Source organism: Lissotriton vulgaris, chromosome 5, assembly GCF_964263255.1.
Source record: "Lissotriton vulgaris chromosome 5, aLisVul1.2, whole genome shotgun sequence".
In the NCBI taxonomy this organism is placed as follows: Eukaryota; Metazoa; Chordata; class Amphibia; order Caudata; family Salamandridae; genus Lissotriton; species Lissotriton vulgaris.
This window is the reverse complement of record NC_141693.1, coordinates 307,541,810-307,564,913: the sequence shown is the minus strand read 5'-3', so window position 1 is coordinate 307,564,913 and position 23,104 is coordinate 307,541,810. Positions and strand designations below refer to the sequence as shown.

Sequence of the window (23,104 nt, the reverse complement as noted above, 5' to 3'; positions counted from 1 at the left end):
TTCCTGCCTCCGCGCCTTCCCTCCTCAGCCCGCGCGCTGCCACGGGCTCCAGCCTCTGGCAGATCTTATCTTTGGGCCTGTGCACCTCAATAGGGAAACCACAACTTTAAAGGCGGGATTTCAGGGCGGCTGAGACAGAGACGGCTCATCACCTAAATCAACAATTTGTAGTCAACAACCCACCCCGCCCCGCACTGTTAGCCTTTTGAAGAAAGCTTGGTGACGTCTGTATCCATTACTGGGATATGCTGGCGCTCGTAATTGCTTATTGGCCTTTACTAGGACAGTGAATATTTGTATTATATGGGGGGTCTTTTGCTGTTTGCCAGAGAGTCACTACACTCACTGCACCCTACCTCACTCACGGATCGGTCTTCACTCACCAAAAATGCCATGCAGAAGTACAGTGTTACATGGATATGTTGCCTGGGCACGTTCTATTCTGTGCAGTGATACATTGCAATAAGAGGACACAGATGTACGGAAACATACGTGATTGCTCGACTTGTGATCAGGGAGCAAGCATGCTAAGGTCTTACCACATAATAACGGGCAGTCTACAAGCAACTCCTTGTACGATCTGACAGTTATTGAACATCGTATAGGTAAACTATATTGGAGGGTCCCTGCAGACACTTCCCTTTTGCTTTGACAATCAGAATCAGATATTCTAAATGCTATATGAACTTTAAAGTTACTTTTTTCAATCGTGGCTCTGTTCATTACCAGTGTTTTGATATTACATATCTTCAACTGTCCTATTTTATTCAAGTGCTCCAGTGGTTTCAAGTCTGCATGACGCTTTTATAAAACGTTTGAGTAAGAAAGCGTAAAAAAAAATAACCACAAATGCGTTCATTTCTATCACGTAGTTCCAATGGTTCTCTCACGTGCGTGAGCTGTGTCGTTTGTTCAAGAAATTAGTTCACTGGAAGCACGATCCAACCGTTCCAACTGCTGGCTGCAGTCTGATGCTGCTTTGACGGTGCAGGCGCTAAAAAGGACCCACTCTCACACCCCCTCACCCTCACACCCTCACTCACTCCCTCATCCTCACCCCCCCTCACAACCCTCTCACCCTCACTCAGCCTCACACCCTCACCCTCACACACTCTCACCCTCACACCCCCTCACTCACCCTCACACACTCAAACACCCACTCACCCTCACCCTCACCCTCACACCCTCACACCACTCAGTGCTACAACACATATGTGTGTGTAGGTGCAAATGCAATGTTCTTGGATTTTCGTCACAATAAAATACACTGAACATAATCTTCACAAAATTTATTTACAAACGTTTAAGCTATTGCCATTATAAATTACAATAACTTTTATTTAAGTATTAATTATTTATAAAATTAAAAGCCATTGTTATTTGTAATATCAATACATCTAAGTTACGTAAATACAACACACATTGCATTACAAATGCTATAGGTGTCACATTTGCGAAAGTTAAAACTATTGACATTGTAACTGACAAAGCTATTCATTTTGCTACTTTCAAAACCAACACATAAATTAAAAAAGTGTCATTTACAATACCAATCGATCAAACTTTCCTAATGCGAAAAGTTAAAAGTATGGGCATTGTAAATCACAAAACAAAAAAATAAAATGTCATTTAGAAAACCAATAGCTCAAACTTTCCTACTGCGAGACCTATTGGCAACGCCAGTGCTGGTTTATGATGGAGGTTTTGTTAATCTATTATTTGGTACAAATGTATTTCTACACTTGTACGTTATGTTTATTCTATGGTCAAACTTAAGTGTGAGGCAAGCCCACGTTTAAGAAAACTTTGAACGTTAAGGCTGAAAAGTATTTTTTAGTAAACGTTCCATCCTTTTTTTCGGTTAATAATTCCTTGATCACAAATGACATCTGAATGTATTCATGATTTTTTTTGCCTAGATGTGGTAAAATTTTATTACAATGGCTCCCTTACATTAAGGTCAATTACAGAATGTTATTCTGTCATACTTCAACTTGACGAAACAGTGCATAGACCATTTTAAAACATGAATGCATACAAAAACGAAAATCTGTTATACAGTTGCTCAGTCACTTACAACGTGACTGACATATCTTTAATGAAACACTGCAGACGACCTGGAGCGATTTTGTGGTTATTTTATTCTAATAAATTGGCTTGGCAAGATTTTCAAAATAGGTTCAACTTTAACAAAGATAATACGTTTCTTATTTGAAATACAACATCACCTAACATAATAAAATAGTACAGGCTCTACATTTACTTGGATTTAATTTCAAACACGGATTTCTTAAATGAAAACATGCCATGACGGTGTCCAACTCAAATAGACCAGTGGGAGTTCGATTTGTCAATTAAGCAAGGTAATGATGGCTCACGAGAGTTCCAAAGTAGCGATGAAGAATGCATATGCTCCACCTATTAGTCTAAATGCTCCCATAAAAATATCTATAACATCTACAATACACTGAGACATAGAATCCGGTCAGTGGACGTATGGACGTGAGAAGGCACCCAGTGCAATTGATCCCATTCTTGCTCCTCCTCTCTAACGAGGCTGTTAGGGTGAGCCCAACACTGCAGCATGATCTGACGAAAGTCCCTTCTCTACATCTCAAAAAGCCAGTTAAGGAACCGGTGTGCTAAAATTAGTGCAATTAATGCATTTCTTAGATCGAGAAAAGAGCAGGTAAAATGATAATTTTACACAATCTGAGTTCATCAATCTTCATATACATCTCCGTTTGCATAGAATTCAAATTGAGGGAACCAACAGAGTTTTGTATTCTGACGTGTCCACTTGCCCACTGGATGCTTCCACACTAGTCTGGATTACAAACCATTCTCCTCAGCGAGATTCCAGGATGAAATATTGGTTCAGGGGACTTTAAAAGAATGGAAATAGTACACAATCTCAACAAAAATTTGATCAAGCAAAAGCTCAGAAATGAAACCCGTTCCTTTGATATGCAGGTATCAAATTGAGGTTTGTGAGAAAGGGTTGGTCTTAAACTCTTTACAAGTCAATTAATAAATCCGTTGATGCTTTTGGAGTTACGTTCAGGCAATAGTAAATGTAGCCCAGGAAAAATATAAACTGGCAGACCAATGTCAGAGGTTAGAAAAGTTGCATTTAGTTTTTATAAGATCTAAATAAATTATCCGAACATTTCAGTAACTTTCAAGGAGAATTCCAAAATAAAGACCCAACTGCTTTAAAGGACAAGCAAATGCAGGACAGGTCTCACATTATTAATGAGAACAGGTCTAGATATCTTTATTATTTGTAGTCTGTGAACCTTTTCGTAAACTTTCAAACTACTGCTGCCTATGTAAAACTATTCTTGTTTAAAAAAAGGTAAGAAACACTTTTGCCTACAAAAGTACTTCTCTTGAAATAGGCTAAAATACAGTACACTGGTAAAATGTCACTCAAGGGCCAAAGTGTTCCATAGAAAGAGTGCACGAAGTTATATTTTCAGGAGAGTATGTGCCTGTTCTCCACTTGCTGCTAAGTTTGCACTGCCGGGAGTAAAACACAGACATTACTGATATACCAGAGAGGATTCGCTCTAAACATGAAAGACCAAATCTTTCATCTACCCTTTATCAGGCCTCACTAACATCACAGTAAAAAATAAAACAAAAAATATTGACGTAGCTAACCAACTGTTAAAAACATTTATTTGGTCTTTTTACAGAATGAATTTAGGAAAAAAACTCAGCTGGCCCAATAAACATCAAAACAAATGCGCTTTTTTTACCTAGCAAATACTTTATTTAGACAATCAAGTCCATTAAAGTGTCAACAACATAAAATAATAAACTGTGCCAAGTTTAAAAAAAGTTAAAACAAAATTGAGCAAATAAACAATGTCTCATTGTGCACTGCAGTCAATTCATATAGAGATTAAATCCAGATAAAATTCAAGGCATGCTATTTTAAAGTGCATCTATCTAGTAGCTTGGACATTTGACAGTGAATTTGCATCGGATGCTCAGATCAAGTTGGGCCTCTCTGCGTATGTACATGTCAAATACAGATAACTATAATCTTAGGCTTGAATATCTCGACGCAAGCTAATCTGCTAACATTTTTTAACAGTGCTGCAGGTTTTGACTTAAACTTCGGAGGATAAAATGTATAGCATTTGGTTACTGTTGATGCATATACAGGATCAAATGAAGTTAATCTGAACCAAAAGATTATTACTACAGTGCTGAATTGCTGTGCGCTCACTAACGATGCCCTGAGAATTATACCACAAACAGACTCTAAACTGTGGGTTCCTAAATCAACAGGATAGGTGAGGTACATCAAGGACAATCAAGAACCAATAATAAGCTCAGATGAACCCATATAGGAGCGATTGTCTTCACCTAGTAGTCTGCCCATTTTGTTCCCACATTAGCCAACGTTTTACAGGCAGCGTCTGTAAAAGAACAAAAAGAATAATCTGAACAAATAATATTAGACAGCACTCAAGGGGAAAAGAGGACTCCATCACTTTAGATGCTGGCCTACTCAGAGAACATAAGGATAAAGATCATACAATCAACACTATCTGACATTGTGTACCTTATAAGCAGCAAGATGGTTTGAATGGTCACTAAATATAATAACTAGCCACTGATAATCTCCTGTGGGAGCCAGGTGAAACAATACACAATTAAAAAAAAACCTCTGACAGGAAATAATGTACAAAAAGGGGTCTCCAACCTTTTCAGTAGTGAAAGCTACTTCTGATCAGTGAAAATCGTCATAAGCTACTAAAAGACCCCCACACCCAGCTTCACAGACAATAAGCCTAATTTCTTCAATGACCATACTTTGATACTTAAAGTTCACTAGAAACACTGATAGGATTGTCTTGTGATCTCCTGACAAGCTTCACCAGTTGCACATCTGGTGGGTACAAATAACAAAAGAACATAATCATGACTTAGAGCTCCTAGCAATGGCGTCATCGTGCTCAGCATATTTTAAACAAACAACCCATAAATTGTCACGTTTTCACAATCGTACAGAAACCTGTCAGCTAACACGTTACCTCAATCAAGAGCAGTGAAAGTGCCTAGATTAGACAATATACTTTTAAATTGACAAGGGGTTGAGACTACTTGTTTTGTAAAACATTTGACATAAGAGGTCAGGTTTATGCATCTCAAAGACATCTGCCCACAAATACCAATGCTCCTTTTTTTTTTGAGTTACAGCAAATAAATGATGGACGGAATACTGTCAGTGAAAACATTCCCCCCCAGTCAAAAGATCTGGGTTAAATCCATCATTCTTTTGCCCACTACGCCACCCCAGTTTGGACCCAGCCATATGCAAATCAGTCTTGACCCTGTGCCCCATGGAACAGTCCAGACCAAACTACCAGGCCAGGTCCTCCCTGGACCGGAAACAAGTATCCTGGAACGGGTTCCAGGGTATGTCACCCTTCTTCAGCTAGGCTAGCTTGAATCCAGTGGCACTGTGAGCAAGGGACCCACATCTGGGCATACCCATCCCACTTAGGGTGAAAAGTGTTACAGGAAACATATGGACATACTTTTCTTCCCGTTTTAGATCACTATTTCTGCACCTTTATTCAAATATTTTGATCCCATGTTTTCCATTGTCTTTATGTGTTGTATTGTCTTCCCCCTCCCTATTGCTCCACCTCCAGAGTTGTTGAGCGCTGAGGTGTGTTAGCAGCCCTATGATGAAGCATGACACAGCTTGCTGTGTGTGAGGGCAGTTTTACACACTTGTGTATCCTCCCTGGGACCTTGTTAATTCAAAGCGATCTAGCTTTAACCCCTTGCATGCGGCTGCGATTCTGCGCCTGTGCGGCAAAATCGCAAGTGGGCGGGTTCATGACGGCCCCCAGCCGACATCAGCACACGAGCGCCGTAGTGCATGACGGCTGAGGGCCGTCATCGGCATGCAAGGGGTTAATAGTCCTACTTCCTTGTTGTGTGTTTATGACAATATCTGCACCATTGGACTCCATGCCAAGGATTGCAAAAATGACAACCATATTGCCAATATGATTTAGTACGCCAGACAGGTCACCAAGGAATATCATTCACTGGTACTGCTATCCCCCATCTCAACTCTGAAAACTTTGTGGCACTATGCTCAAATTGGCAAGTGTAGGAAAGTGCCTTGAACAGTCAAAATGGCATGACTATTATCCCTGAAGATTGAGTAACTAAGTCAACCGGTTTTAGTTTTAGAGGTGTTTTACCAGGCACATACAACATCACAGTCATACGTATCAATATCCTATACCCTACTGTGATGGAAACCTCTATAGTTCTGTGGTGACAAATGTAGTTAACTTGAAGTTTATTATTATTTACATTTTGTTAATCGTAGTCCTCGTCAATTAAACTAAGCTTTTTTGCCATGAGAAAGCCTAAGTACTGTATGCAGTTAGGCAAAATATGTGCGGCCAAGTACCAAATGCAGAAAAAAATAATATTCTTATAAAATTCAATGGACAGCATATCTTCATAACACGAAATGTAAACAATGTACTGCTAAATGTGAAGTAATCCAAGTTCTTTTTTAATAACTGAAGTATACCTTTTTTTCACAGTAGGATATTTATAGCCATGAGATTGGTGCTACATGTGCTTGTCAAAACCGTTCTATACTGCTTAGTTTAAATTGAGATTATTGGCATTTTATAGGAATTCTGAAAAGGAAAATTGTGTTTCATGGACATTACAAAATAGCAGGGCACGCCAAGTGGATAATAATCAGAAAATCTATTTATTAACTCAGCTTAGCTTGAGGGTACAGCCATTTCTAGCATAGCCTTTTACGAGATGTAAAGGTGCTACAAAATCATACTCCATCAAACCATAATCTGATGCCTTTCGAAGACAATCCTTAAAGTAATAAAACATGTTTAACTGTAAGCCAAATATATCCCGACTACTAACACTGTATGAAAAGGCAACAATCACTCAACAACTACCATTAGTCAATAAATTGAGGCCTTCCAGACAAGAGAGTCGTAATCTGCATCTGTGAAGGAAAAGATCATGCAATGCTGCCTGGAATTCTAACATTTCCAGAACTAATAGGACGTACGGCTGGTGTTCTTTCTTGACTAGGTGAACTAGAAAAGCAGAGCATATTGTTATATTTAGTGGTGTTAAAGACTTCAGCTCACGAAATGCTGAAAAAAAGGCTCAGGATGAGCTTCTCACATTGACAGCACAAGCAGAAAAGTGGAAACCATTCCCTTAACCTCCTTTCAGTCTAGTGACACTGGGCTGTGACGTCTCACTCTACTTGTAGGGCACTCTGCGTGAGACAATCGACTATAACATGGATGACAGAGGCAGGTCAATAAAATAATCAGCCTTTGCGAGGCAAGGAAAATAAATGAAAAAACACAAACTATTATGAAAAGAGGCCTATCCCGAAGCAAAGATGAATTCATCACCATGTGTGGAACCAGTATGTACAGTATCTTAAGCATGTTTGAAAATGAACGGATGCAGGACGGCAGACCACACCGAGCCGATGGAGAAGCAGTGAAGGCTGGGGAAGGGTGAACAAGTACAGAAATGGGTGACGGTGATATTTAATAGAACCGTCTCCTCTGGCAACTGCTTTCATTCGTAAAGAGTAGTGAGACGCAAGTTTGAGATCCAGGGAACTGTCAAAACATTTTAAAATACGCACAACCCCCATCACTGTAGGGCTCACGTTATTGAACTTGTGTACCCACAAACTGACATCCACTTCCCACGCAGTGTCCCGAAGAGCGTCCAGTTGTGACGCAGCAGGCCGCCTAGGTAAGAGAAAGTTAACAAATGTGCCTCACACTGTATTTACCGTAAGGTCGGAATGGAGCATATATTCGGTTTAGCAACAAACGGGGGATTAAATCCGAAACACTCTTTGGCTGCGTGTCGTTAATTTATCTCCAAAGCAGTTTTTAACCGAAAGGTGCAAAAACACATTTAAAGAGCTAAAATACAACAAGTACGAAATCACCCAACGTTATAAAATATTGAAAAAAATGCTATTCTCTCCATGATGTGGTAAAGCAAAGGTCTCCCTACAATTAACAGATAGAAACACAGATCAATGCATTGCAAACAAGAGTGCGTGCAGCAGACATCTCAGATAACGTGGCGCGAGCTGGATGAAGGCGGAGGAGCGTTCACGTACCCTTGAGAGAGCGTGACATGGTGAATTCCTATTGCTGAGCTACCCAGCATTTTTAACGTTTTGGGGGAGCGGAGGGGGGTCTTTCTGACCACGTCCGATAACTCGCCCCACTACGGCGCGCCTATGATTAGCAGGTTGGAGTAGGGCGCGATTTACCCGCTGCCACCCAAATAATATCTTGCCACTGGAAGCCCTAGGGGATGTTTCCTTGCTTCATTGGGGCGGGGGAGAGGGCCCCTCACGTGCTCAGAATAGCCTAATCACCTCAGCCAGCACGCTAACAAACGAAGGGGGACACAACTGGCGTATGAGCCAGCAAAACATTCAAAGGCCAGGGAGGGGACACTCGTCACACCGCCCAGATTCCCCTCTTCAATTACATTAACCAGCCCTTGCGCGCTGCAAGCCCAAGGCGCACCTGCGCCGAGCGGGCAGATTAAAGCGATAAAACACTCCCTGCCTTTCTGCTCGCTGGCCGTCAAATACAATTTTCGAAGAATACTGAAAAGCAACGATGCAAGCCAAAGGCAGAGAGCTTGCGCACCGAAAACAGAAAACACCCCACGTACCAGCAGACGCATCCGCAAGCAAGCGCGGCTTAAAGGGCATGTGTCTGAAATGCCCAGAAGGGAAGGCGGCGGCAACCCACTGGGGCATCAGGCGCCGAGGTATCTTTTGTCTCAGAACACATCAGCAAGCCGGGGAGGCTGGGCAGGAAGGGGCCCCTTGGATGCCGAGCAGCAAATAATGTCGCGTTCTAATGTCCTGGCAACGTGACCCTCTTCTGTCGCCGACAACGGCAGGTGTGCAGCTGCCCAAACGGCTTCCCACACAACGCACCATGTGTTTCTATACATATTCATTAAAAATAATATCCTTATACTCAGATGAAATAGAGACGTAATCCAGTCATGTGTTCACAAGCATATTATTTATGTCTGACACGTTCAATTTACATGCACTGATCCCTACATTATAACCCAAAGCAGAATCGGCCCTTCTGTGGTCCGAAAGCTGCTACCTCAAATCAAATCATTATGTGATGCACGGCAACATATATTAAAATAAAACGACATCAACAAAACAAGTGCAGCCGAGTATTTCACCGACAAAGCTCCCGAGCCGGCAGGGCCTCGCGCAATACATACCATCCGATTTCTTTGGATACATTTCGGTCATGAATCTCCCCTATCGGCAGCATCGGCCATTCTGCATGGTCCTTATTGCTTTCTTCGGCTAAAATCCATCAGCCCGCAGCAAGAAGCACAGCCCGCTCACTGAGATTCCCGTGTTAGTTCTCGCCGGGAATATCCCAGCCACATCCCCGCACGCGCACACGCACACTGTGCAGAGGCACCGCCGACATCTGGATCACGCACGCCACGGCTGTGGGCAACGCGACTACAGGATAGCCAAAATGCTGACTAGTGCACCGCATGCATGCACGCACGCACGCTCACGGGCGTACACAGGCGCAGGGGCGCGCGCGCTCACACATATACAGGGGGGGGTGGGGGGCGCACACACACTGCACCGGTGAGCAAGTCACAACAGCAAGATCAGTGTCAGTAAAATCTATAGAAACGAATGCATTACTCACTAGCTCTTATCTTTAGCCTCCTCGGCAAGTAACTCTGCCTGCCTCGCAGTGCGGGGCACATGCAATGACACAGTGTCACCCTCTTTGTGTGAGTGCTGGGGCTTTTTGTCTACCACGGGGCACCAAGGACAATAGGCAGGACATTAGGAGCACATATTTAATGGAAGACTGGGTAGCGTGTTCTCTCGCTGTCTCATCTCTGCCTCCCATAGCCAGGCACGGGTGGTTCTGACTTCCCAGGAGAGGCTGTGGGGAACAGCTGAGCGCGGGCGAAAACGCGGCCTGGACGCCACGGAGCTGCTCCCATCCAGTCAGAGCGTCGTGACTCTCGGTGTCAGCGGCTCCCCCGCGAAGCCCCGTCGCACCAACAACAGGACATCACAATGGGAGTCGGCAGACAGTGCTCTTATTGTGCCACCCGTCGTGCTGTTAGCAGTCGTGCCCACGCAATGTGCAGACGTGTATCTATTTAAGCTGGTGCTTGCCAGTCGGAACGGATGAACACAACCAGACACAACGACATCCTCAACACTTTCAGGAGCCATCCGGCCTACTGCAGCAGGATACCTGGGCCTGTCACGCGCGGGAAACACTCAAAGTGCGTCAGAAGTCTGCGATCCCCAACATAACAGAAAATGTCAACATAAGTCTCTTCTGCGCCCCAATTAAACCCAGGTGGCACGTGGGACCACTTCTTCGAATAAATCAGCCCTTGCCTTTCCTCCACGCTATTTGAAAATATAAACTTTAGTTTAAGATTTGCCTTACTAAGGCAAATATTTTTTTAAAAAAAACGTATTCCAGGAAGACGCGCTAGTAATTATTTTTCAATATGATAAGACAACTACAGAGGACTGCTTACTTTCTATGGACCGTTTGCAAAAGAAATAGAGTAACACAAATTATTTCCCTACAAAAGACCATGCACAATATTAGCATTTGTATTGAGCCTTTAGTGTATCGAGGCCTCTGGGCTGTATAAATTAGATACAGCTGGGGGTTCATAGCAAACGCTATTTAAGGTACACAGTCCACAACAGAAAGTGTGTGTGTGGGGGGGGGCGGGGGGAAGGGGGTAAGGGGGTGGTTGGCACGGGGTGCGGTCACCTTAGCGCCACCGTTATCCATGGCGCAATAAAGCATAAATGTTCAGGCAAGCGTTGTGTTACCACAAAATATTTAATGAAAACTCCTATCATTCATAATTACTATATAAATCCAATCAGATCAAACTGCACAAAACACAATATTAAACAACAAACAATATTCAGTAACAAACAGTGATTATACAACGGACTGAATATCTCACAAGCGAATGATTATCTTAAGGGCGTTAACAAACAAGGCAGAGGTAAAGTCAAGACCACCTTGGAATAAGGGTCACACGTGAAGCACTGTACAATTTTGCAAACAACTCCAGTGACCATACAGATTTATTTTTCGCGGAGTTGAACATGGTTACAATGGAAAAAATGCACAGAAGCAACGCAAGCACGGAGGACATTTTATTATTAGGTTTACAAACAGGTAATGGTGAAGACGTTTTAGGACTACAGTCACGGTTCTTCAAAAATAAAGTTGTGGTCTTTCCCACCACAATGCGTACATTGTGCATCTCAACACTTATATTGGATGTATATTGCCTGTTTGCAAACTCAGTTGTCCGTGGACACAAGCAGATATTTGCAAATACTGCTTTCACACAGCTCGCCTCTGTCTTGGGGCGATGGTTGCAGTGAGCTCAGGGTGCCAGTTGATTTGCTGGACTCCTTGGCCAAACTAGAGACTCTCGCAGTGGGCAAGAGCTGTTCAGGGCAGGTATACAGAGTTTCAGCTTAGTCCCAGCAAGCAAAAAGTCCATGCTCTGGATACAGCGGCAGCAACAAGGGTTCATTCAGGTCGGAACACAGAAGAATTACAGCCCCTCCTTATATTCATGAATTTGGTTAGTACTCAGATGTCCAATGCTCAATAATTGTCCAGTGCGTGCATCAATTTTTAAGATCCAGCCAATCAGGTTGTGGGCAAGGATTGAGGTCCTCAGAAAGGAGTCTGTGATAGCAGAGTTCTCATCCTACAAGAAGGGCTCCATGTAAACCCTCTTTGGGCTTCCCTGGCGAGAGGCTACAAGATTTCTCTCCAGACTACCTATAAAAAAGAGCAAGGAGAAGAAGTGGGGCATGAGGCAATCCTCAGTGGAAAGCATTCTTCCTCCGCTTATAAACACCGTTCATAATTTATGACAAAAGTTTGTAAACATTTTACAAACCTCTAAAGCAGGAGTACCAGTAATGTTTGCAAAGGCTTTTTTATCACATTTCACAAACATTAATGATCACAAAAGTTCATATCAGAAAGTTACTTCACACAATATTCATGAACTTGCAATTTAACATAAAAATATGCATACTAACATTCGCCTGATAAGTCTGGAAAACATTCTCAAATCTCTCCTTTGAATGGGCCCCTTTGGGTAGCAGTGTGTCGAAGTGCACCCCTAGAAACTCAACTTCGAAAGGTACCAGACATGTCAAATGTCAAATGCTTTTATATAGCGCACTTATCACCAAAGGTCTCAAGGCGCTTTGCAGAAGAAAGGCATTAACCTACCAGGGTGAGGCACATACAAAGGAACTTATTGGGAAAAGAGCCACGTTTTTAAGCCCCTTCGAAACTCCAAGTGGTTGGAGAGGGACAGAAGATGTGTAGGTAGCTTATTCCATAGTTGGGGAGCCACATATGAAAAGGATTGGCGTCCATTCCTGGTCGTCCGTACTCTAGGCTGAAACAATAGAAACTTAGAGCTAGAGCGAAGCGCTCTGGACGGGTTATACCAGGCTAGTTTTTTTTTTTGTTTGTTGTTGACTGTCCCTTGGTGAGTAACAATCAATCAATGTGTTGAAAATCTCTGAGGCTTTCTCTATCAATTAATTAAATGCTACTATATATCATCTGATGCTGGGTGAGCAGGTGATACAACTGGGTGGTGAGAAGGGGTCCTGTTCATAAAAGACTATTTATTCATCATTCTTTTGTATTCCATTAGCAATGTGCAGGTCTCACAATGCCTCTCAAATTCGTCAATCTCTCCCACAGAATCTTGTGACTTCTCTTGAGGCGCTTCTAACTCACTTTGCCTCTAGAACAGAAATTGTACTAGAGATAATGGAATCCAAGGAGGATCAGGTGGTTAAACCCGAAGTTCCACCTCCAAAGTTGAAGTCGGTAAAGGAGGGCCTAATCCAGAGTCTGTGGAACCAGCACAAAATGCTCAATAGGTCTAAAAGACAGTAGCACCTGAATAGGCATTTGTTGGGTTATTTAATCAGGAAACCTTTCATAAAACTGGTCCATCATAGTTTGCAGGTAAGACAAAGTATGGTGGAACCAGAAGGACAAGAGGATGTGCATACAACTCTAGTAGGATAGTGCAAATACATTCCTTTAGCTTCCTCCTTGTACAACGTGTCACGCTATTCAAAGGAGATAAAATAATACTGGATCATCATTGTTAGCCAGATTCGACATCAAGAGCATATTGTCTTCTCCTGCACAAATGCCTGTTGACTTGCAGTACATTGTTCAGTGAGGCCTTATCCTTTTTATGCTGGCATATTGAACTCTGAATTGCTTTTTAATTTTTAACTCACTTATTACTATTCCTGTATTAATTGGTGTAATGGGTTTTTATGTGTATCAATGAACTCTGACTTTGTAATGTTTTTTAGGTCGCCCATATTTATTGATGGTTTGTATTTTAGATGTTTTTATTATGTTGTGTAATATGTCGTATGTGTTGTACTTTTATTGTTTTTGTTAACTGAATAAAGTGGTTTGACTGACTGACAGTGAGGCCTGTGGCCCCACAGTAACTCCCGAAGAAAGTGGATACAGGCTGGAGGCAGGAGAGACAAGTGTTATGAAAGGATGGTCTTTGACACGATGGTCAATGATGCTGAAAGTTTCTTGGGTCATCGACAAAGTTCATGAAGGCAAGAAGATGGTCAAAGAGAGTCTAGCTGATAAGTCTCGTCAAGTAGGGGTGGTTGTTGAGGTTCTGGTCAACGATGAAAGAAGTGTTTATGAGGGAGCAAATCCTTGTAGTTGACAAGGATGAAGTTCAAAGGCTAGTTAACAGAGAGAGTCAACAAGGCATGGGAAATTGCAAAGCCTAAAAAAATGCAACTTGTCTGAGGGAGAAGGAATGCTTTTAGACAGGAGGAGACTTAGGTCATGTTAGAACTTGCTACCCTTGCATCCCATATTTTCAGACTTTTTTTTTCACTCTGAATTTAGAGGGCACTTCAGGATTCTTCTACAAAGGAGTGAGAAGATTCCTGTTCTACCCATATCCCTTAAGGTTTTGCAGGTAAAATATTCCAAATGTCACAATGGTGAGAAATGCACTTGGAATCCAAGTAATGGATACAGTCTATGGTGGTCCAAAAGTACTTTGTTGAAGTCCCATGTTTTAAATGATTAGAATAGTTTCTGTTTTTTAGGAGGGTGTTCTGCCATGGTGACAGAAAAAAAGGAATAAGGCTGCTAGAAAGATAATACGCTTTATCCTTGCCCGCAAGCAAAGAGATAGCCTCTTAAGGAGAAATCTTGGTGTATTGGAAGTGGTAGTTGGGTAGAACAATGAAAAAAGAAAACCACTGCAAAAGACTCATCGGAAAGTACAAGTCAGATGAAGCAAATTCACTGTGGAAAACTTGTCTCAAGAAGTAGAAAATCTTGGAAAAGCAGGGCTCATTTTTAGGACTCTCTCAACATGATGTGCAGGAGAAATTCTGAAGATGGTCTCCAAAGCGTTGAGTTTATGAATATCCAACACAGTGGGTGCACAGTAGATAAAAAGAATGAAGTGGATAGCCTACACAGACTGCTGTAATAAATGCTTTTCTTTACTAGTTGGGTGTTAAATATACCAACAAGGACTAAGTCTAAGCATGTGAATCTATGAAAGATCTAATGCCAGAAAGGCAACTTTAATAACTGAAAGATTTGCATCAGTTTTTCCAGATCAAAGACTGGAGATAACATGCACAAGTGGGACTGAATTCCATAGGACACTACATTTTTAATTTACACAGATTTTACTGGAATAACATTGTCACATATATAATCCGTACACATTCATAAGCAAGGTCACATAGATTCCGCTCACAACTTTCCCAAACTCCCCCCCCCCTCCCAACCTCCTCCATCACCGGAGTCATGCTCTCTCCCCGCAATATAACTAGTCTATTTTTCCCAGTTATAAATGTTCGATGTAGCAAAGTACAGGAAGGGGGTCGGCGGCAGAACATGCCAGGATGCCCTCCGAGTGGGGCATTGGTTAGTGAGCAGGACCTCAGGCACAGCAGCTGCTTCTATTAGGGGGTCAGAGCCCTCAAGCATCCGGGGGACACTGCCTGGGACAGGTGGTCGGGGTGCTTCAAACAATCGACCAGTGCCTCCCAGGCCCTGGCCACATCCAATGAACCTTGCCCTCATCCGCCTCTCTAAGCAACACCTCATCCTCGTAGCTCCCCCACCTCTCAAGTCCCCTACGCCAAATCGTGACCAGAGGGTCCCTAGTAACATTCTAATTACTCGTAACTTCCCTCTTTGCCAGAATGAAGGCCAAGTCAAGGAACCTACTAGTGACTTTGGTCTTAGTGGTATGTGAGAACCAGCCTAATAGGCAGTGCTCAGGGGATTGGGGAACGTCTTTCTGTGTAATGTTTGTAACTATGATTAGGACTTTCTCCTAGTAGGTCTCTAGCTGTGGAAAGAACATATGAAATGATTTGCCTTCAACCACTCCGCATCTCGGACATGTTGCTTTAGCTGTGTTAAAATATTTATTTTATTTTCCTGGGGTAAGGCACGATCTGTGGAGAATATAATAATTGATTAATTTAAAGAAAGCGTTTCTCGATACCTTGGGTACCCGGTCCAATAGTCGCCCTCAGGTATCGGAGTTCCCAGGTCTTCCTCGCAGCGAGTTTGTAATGTTTCCAATAGTTGCAGTATGTCTTCTAATATCACCCTATACAAACAGGTGACCGCTTTAAACGGATGTGACTACACATTGGCAGCTCCTATGTTGTGGTTGTTCTGACACCCCCACACCCAACGTTTTCTAACCACTGCTGCCACTGCTCTATGGAGCAAGAAGTGCCCCTGGAGTAAGTCAAACTCCGAGCAAAAATCTTCAAAGTGGGGAAGTTCCTCAGCTCGGAAGAGGTCTCCCACTCGCGTCGCACTTGCGGTCACCCAATTGCGCACACCCCACCATTCTCCCTCATGTGGTAACACATGCAGCATGCCTAACGGCATGAATGGCAAGTGCGGGACCAAAATGTGAGTTTACTAAAAAAAAATCTGTCCCAACAGCCTTTTAGTACTCAGAATTTGGTAGTGTCCCCACCAATCTTCAGGAGCACCCGGAATAGTTGTGAGAGCGCAGGACCAAGTTGTCCCATCTTGAACCCCAGGCTCGACCTATGCACCAGCCACTGAGTGAGCCACTGAAGCTGCGCTGAAAGGTAATAGGTCTCAAACTGTGAGATCGATAAACCACCCTCATCCACGGGCAGTGCAGAGTCATCAGAGCAATTGGTCTATGGCCCATACTCCACAGAAAGGCCACCTTAAGCATATATAGAGCTCGGAATATGGCCTGAGGGATCCATACCAGTAAAGTCACAAAAAAATACAAAAACCGTGGGAGCACCACCATTTTAAGAAGGGCAATATGTCCTGGTACTGATAGGAGAAGCATCGCCTAGAAGTCAGTAGACACTCTAAGTGCACGGACTGCTTCCCCAAAATTCCCATTCAGTAAGTTGGCCGAGTTATGGAATATCTTACCCCATAGATACTGCAGACACCGGGGGTCCCATTTTAGCAGGGATAGGCCTTTGGGTGCAGCACAATTTGCTATGCCCGGGAAATAGCCTTGAATTCCCCCAATTGACTTTTAGACCAGATAGCGACCCCAAATTCCTCTAACAGCCGCTTGGTACATGTAAGGTCCACGTTCGCGGCCTGGAAGAATATCAGGAGGTCATATGCGTATAGAGCAATATATTTTTGCTGTACCCCAACCATCAAGCCCTGGTAGTGGTCTTCCGACCAGGCACAGATGGCCAATAGCTCCATCGCCAGTGCACAGAGCAGAGGTGACGGGGGACAACCTTGTCTAGTTCCTCTGCCCACCTCAGATGGCACAACCAGTTTTAACTCTGGCCGTGTGTCCATATATAGTAAGGCGGTCCAGGCTATGAAACTATGTTCCAATTACAGGCACTCCATCACCCCATAAAGGAAGTCTCACTAAGCCATCAAAGGCTTTCTCTATTTCTACAGCAAAGATGGCAGCCTCCCCCTTGGCACAAGTGTTTGCCTCCTATATGGTCAAAAATTTCCTGATGTTTATCACCATATTACATCTACGGATAAACCCTGCCTGATCGGGATGCACTAATTTCGTCATAATGGGGAGTAGTTTGGTCACTAGGATCCTGCTAAGGATCTTATAGCCAATATTTAGCATTGGCAATGGCCTGTACGCTGAGAAATCATGTGCAGGTCTTTTAGGCTATAATAATGGCATTACCATTGCCTCATGGGTGGAGGGTAGGAGATGGCCCACCCCTATAGCTGCAGTAATCAGGTCTACCAATTTAGGGGGTCAGTATGTCCGCATATGAAGTAGAACTCGACGGGGAACCCCTCTGTTCTGGTCATTTTCGATCAGGCCATTCCCTTTAGAGCTTTCCTTATTCCCTGGGATGTAGTAACTCTCCCTAGTTCCTCAGCCTCCTCAAGGGAGAGTCAAAGGGGCCAGAAATTCAGTGATGGCCTCACCATATCTTTACCTCCAAACAAGCATATTCTGCCCCTGCAAATTTCAGCCATTTCTATTTCTCCTACCTAATGTCTTCTGTACAGCTTATTTTTAATACATGATGCATTATTCTTTTTTCTTTAAAATGTCTCAACTGTGCGGATTTGTTATTGCAACTTTTTTTGTATAGAGTGATGTAACATATTACTATAAAGGACCCAGTTAACCCAGGGTAGGAGTAACATTTTATACATTTAAAAAAAATGCTTAATACAAGTCCCAGTCCTGGCAAGCCAAGCTCAGCCTTTAGTCGCTCCATGATGTGATAAACAATCTTCGATTTACAGTATTTAGAAACCCCAGAAACTGAGTATTAAGTGTTATTATTATAAAAAAAGGACAAGTTACTACTTGTGTAATGATATATCTGTAAGAGACATTAGTTAGTGATGGATTCCTTACCGTAGAATATCCCCAGGTGTCAGACTGGATCCGGAAAGTTTCTCGTCAGCAGTACCCTTGCACGTCGGTGGGTGGCGTCGTGCGGCTCCGCGTCTGCCATTGGCGTAGTAAGCGCCGAGATGAAGGCACGGAGATTACTTAGGCGCCACACATGCGCGATGACGTCAGTTCTGTACACGACTTTCCGCGCTAGGAATGCAGAGCCATGTAAGAAACTGACCACTGGTGCCATGAAACTAGGGCCCTGAAAGGGATGACCTTAACCCTAGAAATCAGTTCGCAGAACAGGGAGGATGGGTGGGACGGTAAGGAAACTATCACTAACTAATGTGTCTTACAGATATATCGTTACACAAGTAGTAACTTGCGCATCTGAAAGAGACACGTTCGTGATAGATTTCTTACCTTAGAATAGATACCCCCGCAATACCAACCCCGGTGGTGGGTCTGCGAACAAGATTACAACTGAAAGTCATGGAGAACAGAACGGCCAAAGAGGCCGTCTCTCTGGACTGGACTGTCAAGGCAGTAATGCTTGGTAAATGTGTGCAGCGAAGCCACGTAGATGCCTGACAAACGTCTTGCAAGGTAACGCCGCATCCCAAGGCAGTAGTGGCTGCAGTCGCCCTGGTAGAATGGGCACACAGCCCCAGAGGAGGCTCCTTCTTAGTCAACGAGTAACATGCTTTGATGAACAGAACCACCCACCGAGAGATGGTCCGTCTGTGCATGGCCCAACCTTTTTGGGTGCCCACATAGCCAACAAAGAGCTGGTCATCCTCCCGGAGCGGTTGTGTGCGTTTCAGATAGAACAACAGTGCATGTTTTGGGTCCAGACGGTGGAGCCTCTCCTAGTCTTTTGAAGGATGCGGAGGCGGAAAGAAGGTGGACAAAGTGATGGTCTTCCCGATGTGGAAGTGCATGACAACCTTTGGCAAGAAAGAAGGACGGGTCCTTAAAACCCCCTTGTCCGGATGAACAGACAGGAAAGGAGGTTTGGAAGAAAGAGCCTGGAGTTCACTCACTCTTCTGGTAGAGGTGATAGCTACCAGAAAAGCTATCTTGAGAGTGAGAAGACGCAAGGGACAGTTATGAAGGAGCTCGAAGGGAGCGCACATCAGATATGTCAAGACCAGGTTTAAGTCCCATTGAGGCATAATGAACGGTACAGGAGGAAACGTGTGTGTAATGCCCGTCAGGAAACGTTTAACAGCGGAGACTTAAAAAGAGAAGCTGACCTGGAAGCCTTAGAAAGGCGGAGATAGCCGAAAGATAACCTTGGATAGTGCCCAGAGCAAAGCCCTGGTGCGCCAAGGATAGTAGAAACAGAAGGACCTCAGAAAGAGGGGCAGAAAGGGGGTCCACAGACGTTGCTGTCCACCATGCCGCAAACCTGTTCCACCTGTAGGCGCATACCGTCTTAGTGGAGGGACGCCTGGCTGCCAGAATGACATTACAGACTTCGGGAGGAAGATCGAAAGCTGTCAACTGTCGCCGCTCAATCTCCACGCAGGAAGTGGAGGCTGGGCAGGTTTGGGTGGAGGACCGTCCCCTGCTGCTGCGACAGAAGATCCTCCCGAAGAGGCAGTTGGATCGGGGGATCGATTGCCATGTTGAGTAGCTCGGGATACCAGTATCTTTGTGCCCATCCAGAACCACAAGAATGACTTGGGCACAGTCACGCCGAATCTTTTTCAGCACTCTGGGCAGAAGTGGTATGGGCGGAAAGGCGTACAATAGATCGCAACTCCACTCGCAAAGAAAAGCGTCGCCGAGCGAGTGCCGCCTTGGAAATTCCGACGCGCAGAACTGAAGACTACGCATTTTCTTTGGTGGCGAATAGATCTAACCAAGTCTCTCCCCATTGCTAAAAGAGATGTTGCGCCACTTCCGATTTCAGACGCCATTTGTGATCCATCAAGCACCAGCGGCTGACTTTGTCCGCCCTGGCGTTCAGAGAACCTGCCATGTGTTTAACCACCAAGGTAATGCCTTGATGGTCAGCCATGTCCAGAGGCACAGAGCCCCCTGACACAGGGTCCACGACCCAACCCCGCCCTGTTTTTCGCAATACCACATGGCAGTGGTGTTGTCCATGAACACCTACACAACACTTCCCCGGACAGAGAGAAGGAATGCCTTCAGTGCATGTCAGATCGCCCGAAGCTCCAAAAGGTTGATATGGAGCCTGGACTCCACCAGAGGCCTCTGATCCCCGCCTCTCCCAAGTGGCCGCCCCATCCCAGGAGGGACGCATCCGTCACCATCGTGTGCTCTGGTTGAGGAAGGGGGAGGGATCTGCCCTTGACCCAATCACGATTCGTGAGCCAACACTGCAAGTGTCGTGCGGTGCCCTCTGAGATCTGGACATGATCGGACAGGTTGCCCTGATGCTGTGCCCACTGGAACTTCAGGTCCCACTGCAGAGCCTGCATATGCCACCTGGTATGTTGCACTAGCAGGATGCAGGAGGCCATCAGGCCCAGGAGCCGGAGGATCATCCTGACAAACCCGAAATAGAGGCTGAAAGATCGGAATCATAGCCTGAATATCCCGGACTCGCTGCTCATAGAGGAAAACCCGAAACCACATCGAATCCAGAATCGCTCCGATGAAGGCGAGCTTCTGAGAGGGACTCAGGTGCAACTTCGGCACGTTGACGGAGAACCCCAGCAAATGCAGGATGTCGGCCGTAGTCTGAAGGTGGGTGACAACTGCCTAGGGCGAGCCAGCCTTCAACAACCAGTCGTCGAGGTTGGGGAAGGCTGACACCCCTGATCTGCGCAGACAAGCCGCAACCACCGCCATAACTTTACCCTAGGGGCGATGTTAAGGCCCAAAGGGGAGCCCGGTGAACTGAAAGCGCTCGTGGCCAACCGTGAACCGCAGGTAACGCCGATGGGCCGGCAGGACGTAAAAGTAGGCGTCCTGCAAGTGCAACGCTACCATCCAGTCTTACGGTTCTAAGAAACTATGAACCTTCCGAAGGTGTAAAACACGCTCGATGGCCACCTAGTCCAAGGGTGCTGTAACTGCCTGTTTGCAAGGTGTCAAGTGATCTCCCAACATTCAGTGGTACTGATGTGGCATAGAAGGAGGAGTAGCCTCGAAGGGTAGGAATAGTCCCTTCGGACTGTTCGCAGAATCCACCTGTCCAAAGTGGTGGCGCGCCAGTGGGGGAGGTGATGGCGAATCCTGCCGCCCACTGGCGTATGGTAGGCTCGAAACAGTGGGCTGAAACAGCAGACTAAGAAGGTCATGAGGCGGCGGTGGTAGGGGTGGCGGTGGAATGATCTGTCCGCTAGCCATGGGATCCACCAGCTGTCATACAAATTGCTCTGCCTATGGAGGATGCGGGGTCAAGACCACAATGGATGGTGAATCCTGCTGCATCTTTGCTTCTGCAATTGCGTGGGAGAGCACCTTGCAAGCCTCCGCTAGATACCCTGGCAGCACCTGCGCCACCTTGTCCCACGCAGATTTGGAATAGAGGGCCAAAAGGCCCTTGGAGAGCAGAGCCCTGGCCCACTAGACACTCTGGTAGTAGGTGCAGTGTGATGAAACTGGGGTTGCCTTGTATGCACAGGCACCCCTGTGTTATATTTAAAGAGTGTCATCGAAGGGTAGTAGCGGCTCTGTAGAGGAGGCCGCTGCTAAAGCACTGCAGTGAGAAGATTTGCCTTGAGAGGCACTTTAGGGAATTTAAGGTTAGGAGCCTCCCCTATGCCTTATCACAAAATGAACCCACCACCTCCGAAGCTACAGAAGAGGGGGACAGTGCATCAGGGTGTGGAGATAATTCCAGCTTGCTGGGATTCCTCATATTGTCAATCTAGTTTAGATCACCCTCATAGCGAGCTGCAAGCAGGTCCTCAGACACCTCCTAGTACCCCCCGTCGGTCAGGAATAGGAATTGGAGGTAGGACAAGGAGGGCTCGATATAATGCGGCCCTGCAGGCAACGACGCAGTGGCCTGCGCCCATGGTGCCGAGGCTGTGATACAATGGCGGCGCCGAGGCCAGAGCCGATGCCGGATCCGAAGGCGGCACCGAGGCTGGTGCCAACTGGCGTGCCGAGGCCGGAGTAAACTGCAGTGCCGAGGCCAATGGCAGTGGCGCGGCCGGAGCCAACGGCTGCGCCGAGGCCGAAGCCTTCAGCTGTGCCAAGGCCGGAGTCTGCACCACGGCCGGAGCCAATGGCCACGTCGAGGCCGGAGCCAACGGCAGCGCCGAGGCCGGAACCAACGGCGACACCGAGGCCGAAGCCAACAGCTGTGCCGAGTCCGGAGCCAACAGCGGTGGCGACGAGGCCGGAGCCAACAACGCCACAGGGTATCTTGCCGGCGTAACCGGGGCCAAAGGCGGCCGCACGGGGGGCAGAACCACCCCAGGGGTCTGCGGGGCCCAAAGGCGCTCCGGAGGGACCCAATGGAACAAGAAACGGCCCATGGCCGACAGAAGTGTACTTCTTCCAGAGGCACGTTCGGTCCCCAAAAATTCGGGCAGCCGATGGAGGTCCCAAAGGAGCCGCGGGGGAGCCACCCAACCCCTCCACAGAGTCCTGTGACCGGAGAGGGGCAGACGAAGAGCGACGCGCTCCTTCTACCTTTAATGGGGCTTGGACTTACCTGTCCCCGATTCCGATGAACAGTGGAGTCGGATGCGCCAGCAATCCCTCGACCTCCACCGGGAGCGGGACCTTGAGTGGCGCGGTACCGAGTGCCGGGCCTCCAACAACTTCCAGGAACGTTTCCGCAAGCCTTCTGCACCATGGCCCAACAATCGGGACACGTTTTGGGGAGATGGCGTGCCCCAAGCAGAAGAGACACACGTTTAGCGGGTCCGTCACCGACATGGTCCGACAGCAGTCCCAACAGGACGTAAACCCGGGCATCCCTACTACAACCAAAAGTCGAACTCTCGACATAAACAAGAGAAAAGTTTCATAAACGAGTCAAATTTATTGACCAGGAGTACCGCTCTCTCTCGGATCTGCGCTTGCTGGCATGTAAAAAGAA

General features: G+C 45.7%; 1 protein-coding gene across 2 annotated transcripts in view; it reads right to left on the bottom strand.

Annotated features, from left to right (window-relative positions):
- Window positions 1–23,104, bottom strand: part of PRKCZ (protein kinase C zeta) — a 943,345-nt gene that overhangs the window by 535,266 nt on the left and 384,975 nt on the right. The window contains exon 1 of one of the 2 annotated variants that reach the window (XM_086921535.1): window positions 9,334–9,505. The exons of the other annotated variant lie outside the window; for it this stretch is intronic. Coding sequence (XP_086777661.1) covers window positions 9,334–9,364 — 31 coding nt within the window. The 5' untranslated portion in view covers window positions 9,365–9,505. Of the gene's footprint in view, window positions 1–9,333; window positions 9,506–23,104 lie in introns of those variants that run through there. 2 annotated transcript variants of the gene reach the window in all.